General features: G+C 64.2%; 1 protein-coding gene across 1 annotated transcript in view; it reads right to left on the bottom strand.

Moving 5' to 3' along the window:
* The window catches only part of HPX (hemopexin), an 18857-nt gene that overhangs the window by 2735 nt on the left and 11268 nt on the right, over positions 1-4854 (bottom strand). The window contains exons 5-8 of the mRNA XM_015425007.1: positions 4439-4592; positions 2646-2867; positions 1079-1101; positions 88-184 (exon numbers count right to left, since the gene is read on the bottom strand). Coding sequence (XP_015280493.1) covers positions 88-184; positions 1079-1101; positions 2646-2867; positions 4439-4592 — 496 coding nt within the window. The remainder of the gene's footprint in view (positions 1-87; positions 185-1078; positions 1102-2645; positions 2868-4438; positions 4593-4854) is intronic.

Genomic DNA, 4854 nt, shown 5'->3' on the forward strand with positions numbered 1-4854 from the left:
CCCCCCGCCCCCCCGCCAGGAGGGCAGCCCATCTCTCCCAGCACCACACCCCTGCCTGCCCGCCCTCCACAAGCCGCCACCACTCACCGCGGAAGGCGTAGGTCCGCCCAGAGTCGTCGGAAGAGAAGGCCTGGAAGGGCTGCCCACTGCAGCGGTCGTAGGGGCCCCGCCGGGTGGCGTTTTGCTGGACGTCCTGGCCGTGGCCTGGCGGGAGGCAGAGAGGTGCTCGTGGCAGGGACCTTCCTGGGCTGAAGCCGTGTGCTGCGCCCAGAGGCCAATCTGCAGTCTAGGGTGGCAGACCTCTGGTGCTCCCTCTAAGCTGAGTCAGTGTGAGCCAGCTCACAGCTTTTTAGCCTCCAGCTCACAGCTTTTTTGCCTCGGCTCAGGAAGGATGGGGCTCCAGAAGAGCAAACTCATTTATCACCGGCTCACAACTTTAATGCCAGCAGCTCACAAAGCAGCGTTTTTGCTCGCAAGACCCCACAGCTTAGAGGGAGCGTTGGCCCACCCCCAAACTGGGGAAATCCTGGAAATGTGGGGGGGCAACGCGTTTGGGGAGGAAACACAGTGGGGAAATAACCCTCCTCCGAAAGCTGCCACGGCCTCCCAGCGAACTCATCCCTGTCCTTTGGGTATCGGTTGCAATTCCGAGAGATCTCCTGGCCCCACCTGGAGGATGGCACCCTCACACCGTGTCATTGGCTGCTGTGTCCCCAACCCGCTGAAGCGTCTGCGCTGTCTGCTAAGGTGGCCCCGTGCCGTGGGTCCTGCGGTAGTCCAGGCTAGGCAAGTGTGTGCGTGGAGAAAGGCCTGCCCTTCCCAGGAGAGGCCAGCCGCGGGAGGAGGAAGGCGGCTCAGTGGGGGAAAGGCCCTCCTGCCCACCTTCACCCCCCTGGGCCTGCAGAGGCATCTCGGAGGCACCCAAGGGCACACCAGTGGCGGGGGGGGGAGGCACAGCCCCGCCGGAACACGGGTTCCTGGACCAGCACAAAGCTCTCAGGGCGGCTGACCCAAGGTGTACCAAATACACACAGCAGCACCCGCCTCTCATGTGGATTTGTCTCCCATTTAGACAGACCCAGGAGGGCTCCCCGTATTGGTCTGAAGCCGCGGAACAAAGTTAGAGTCCGGGGGGGGGGCACCTGTCAGACCAACGGAGTTTTATTCAAGGTCTAAGCTTTCCTGTGCAGGCACACAGCTCCTCAGAATCCACAGCCACAGGAGGGAACGGCAGCTACAAGCACGGACGGCTTCCAGAGGGGACTGGATAAACATACGGAGCAGAGGTCCATGGGTGGCTATGAGCCACAAGGGACAGGTAGGAATTCTTAGGCTGGGGCAAGGGATGCTCTGTCTTCTTGGTGCTTGGGGGAGGGGGGCAACAGTGGGGGGGCTTCCAGTGTCCTGGCCCCTCTGCTGGACCTGCTGATGGCCCCTGGTATTTCTGGCCACCAAGTGACACAGAGTGTTGGACTGGATGGACCATTCGCCTGCTCCAACATTGGCTTCTCTTATGTTCTTAAAGGAGGGAATTAGATAAGTATATGGAGCAGAAGTCCATCAGTGGCTATTAGCCACAAGGTCTAGGTAGGAACTCTCCATCTGGGGCAAGTGATGCTCTGTCTTCTTGGTGCTTGGGGGGGGGCAACAGTGGGAGGGCTTCTAGTGTCCTGGCCCCACTGCTGGACCTCCTGAATTGAGCGGCCCGTGTGGTCCCAGGTGGTGCCAACTGCTGGAGACGTTGTGGTTCCTGCCGTGGTCCCTGCCAGAGGAAGCTCTCTGGTCACCCCTGTGCCCATTGGACGTCCGCCACGCCAGACCACCCTTCCCCCGGGGCCGGGGGCCTCTCCCGCTCTACCCCCAACCCGCGTCTTCCTCCCGTCCTGATCCTCCCTGCCCATCTCGGAGCTCTCTCTCTCTCTCTCCCCGGAGGCTGGCTGGAGCCCTTCCTGCAGACCCACCACAGACGGAGGGAGCCAGGCCTCCTGCAGGTTTTGGCCACTGTGGCTCAGCCCCACGTTTCCGGCAGGGCCAGGACCCCCCCTCCCTGCCTGCCGGGGCACTCACTTGAGGACGGGGTGGGAGAGCCCCAGGGCCAAGGTCCAGGCCAAGCACAGGGCACCGAGGAGCATGGTGGCGGGCAGGCGGGCCGTGACTAGTCCCAGGCGGCCCCAAGGGAGGAAGGGTGGTTGCTCTTATAGGGAGCGCCTGGAGCATTGCACAACACCCCCCCCCCAGACCGCCCCCCTGCAGGGCAGCAGACCACCGCGTGCTCAAAGCCAGCAGGCCCCTCCTCTGGAGGCCTGGCAAAAGGCCAGGAGGGGTTTTTTCCTGGGGGGGGGTTGGGTCACTGCTGGGCATTTCAGCTTTGTTGGATGCATGAGGGAGTCCGGCTGTCACTTCCTGGCTACGGAGGCGCTGGCTGGGATCACCACACACACACACATTCGGGCACACTCCAAGAAGACCTCCTTGACAGGCAGATCTATGGGCCCTGGGGGGGGGGAAGCCAGGGGGGACAGGCCCAGCGTGCCCCCGGGCGACACGGACCCCAGCCCGAAATTATCTTCTCCGTTCTCCTGCCGGCGTGGCAGAGAGGCTCTGCCGTTCAGCCAAGGTCCCTCCCCAGGGCAACGGGAGAAGGCGTGACTCACCTCTCCCCGGGCAGCGCATGAAATAGTCCCTGGCATCCAGCGGGTAGCGAGGGGGCACATCGCCCGTGGCGGGGTCGAAGCGCAGGAACCGGATGCCCTGGAAGCAGTAGTAGCGCTCCATCCAGCGGAGGGCCGCAGAGCAGTTGGCCACGGCCGGCCACGCCCGCTCCTTCAGCACCTTCGTCTTCAGGTCGTAGGAGAAAACGTGCGGGCCTGCGGAAGGGGGCCCAAACAAGCCGTGAATGACCCCCCCCCTCCATCGCTATTTCAGAGAATCAGAGAGTGGGAAGGGACCTCCAGGGTCATCTAGTCCAGCCCCCTGCACAAGGCAGTGAACCCCCCCCCCAGTGACTGCTGTTCCATGCCCAGATGACAAAAAAAGAAAAACCCTCCAGGATCTCCAGCCAAACTGGCTTGGAGGACAATGGCTTCCTGCCCCCAAAGTGGCAATCGGCATTTCCCTGGGCGTGGAAGGAAGGGCCAGGAGAACCCTAAGCCCTGAGGCTGCAACCCTCCCTGCCCTCCCTTCTCCGGATCTGACTACGGTCACAGACTCCGCATTGCGGCCAGGTGGGCCATCCAGCCTCCATCTGAAAACCTCCAGGGAAGGAAGGAGAGCCCAGCACCACCGCCTCCCTGAGGAACCGCTCCGACTGTCAGGCAGTTCTTCCCTCATTTCTAGCTGAAAACTCTTCTGATTCAATGTCCGCCCGTTTCCTCCTCGCCAGGATTTTTAAACAGTTGTGGGAGTTTGAACTGTGGAAGCCCCCAAGATGGGATGCATCGCTTGGCCTGGCCAGGAGGAGCCTGAAGTCCTACCTGTGCAGGTAGATATACCCGGGGGGGGGCGGGCCCTGGACAGTGGCCCTAAATCCCAGAGGCTCCCGGCCAAGCAGTCAGGGCTGCCTTTGGTCCCAGGGCGGCCTCCACCTGCTGCAGGGCAGTCCGTCTCCCCGCATGGCCTCTCCCGGCCAGTTGAAGGGGCAGGGCACCAGAAGGGAGCCGCAAAACCACCCGCCTCCCCTCCCCTCCCCTCGGGGCTTCCTGCAGAAGTCAGGGGAGGGGGGGCCTGCGGCCCACCCCAGAGAGGAGGCGAGGAACCTCGGAAGGGCTTGGCCACACCACGCCAAAAGGGCTGCCCGCTCTGGCCTCCCGGGCCCACCAAAAGCCCCAGGAAGGCCGTGCCGAGCCAAGGCACGAGGGCCACCCTGCGGTCTCGGGATACGGAGGCTCCGCTTCTCTGTCCTGGCCATGGGCAAGGATGGCAGCTGGGGGTCGCAGTTAGAGGGCAACGGAGGCAGCTGCCCCACAGCCCTCGCAACAGAGGGGGAGGGGGGAAGGAGAGCGGGCTTCTGCCGCCGCAGCCACGGCTCCCGCCCACTCCTTGCTTGGCCCCGGCATGGGGAGGCAGTGACTGGGGGGGGGGCCTTCCCAGGGCTTTTGTCCAGGCCCCAGAGCCTCTTCCAGGAGGCCGCCTGGGGGCGCGGAAGCCTCGGAAGCCGGCAGTGGCTCCAGCAGCACAGAGTGAGCCGTGGCCGATGCCCACGGGCGACATCAGAAGTGGCCAGATCAGCTCACCTGGTCCTGCTGGGCCACGAGTGGCAGGGCCCCCGCCAGCCACCTGCCGTGTGGCGCTGCAGAGCTCCCCCCCCCAGCCGGCCGGCCGGCCCCTCCCTCCCTTTGTGGCCAGTCCCTCCCGGTGCCGACCGGCTGAGTCCCACGGCCAGAGCCCCAGAAGGGAGCTCCTCCAGCCAGCCAGCCAGCCCGCCTGCCCCCCGTCTCACCCTTGAAGAAGAGGACCGTCTCCACCGCACACTCCTTCGGGTGGCACTCCACGGCTGCATCCAGGTCCCCGGGCACCCCTTTGAACTCCTCCTCGATGAGGCGGGGGTAGCCATCCCTCAGCTGGCCGCGGGCGTACGCCCAAACCCGCTTGCCCTGCAAGGCCACCGTCCGTCAGCACGGAGCCAGGGCCGGCCCCAGCTTATTTTGCACCCTAGGCGGGGATCCCTTCTGGCCACCCCCCCACCGGCGCGCCCACCAATTTTCAAAAATAAATGCATTTTAGGAAGAATGAAAAACACAAATAATCAAGAAACTCCCAGAGTACGGGGTGGGTGCAGTTTGGTGCCCTGAAGGGTCGGCCCGCTCTAGGCGATCGCCTAGTCCGCCTAGTGAGTGAGCCGGCCCTGCATGGAGC

This window comes from Gekko japonicus, unplaced genomic scaffold, assembly GCF_001447785.1.
Source record: "Gekko japonicus isolate JY-2015 unplaced genomic scaffold, Gekko_japonicus_V1.1 scaffold2237, whole genome shotgun sequence".
Classification (NCBI taxonomy): Eukaryota; Metazoa; Chordata; class Lepidosauria; order Squamata; family Gekkonidae; genus Gekko; species Gekko japonicus.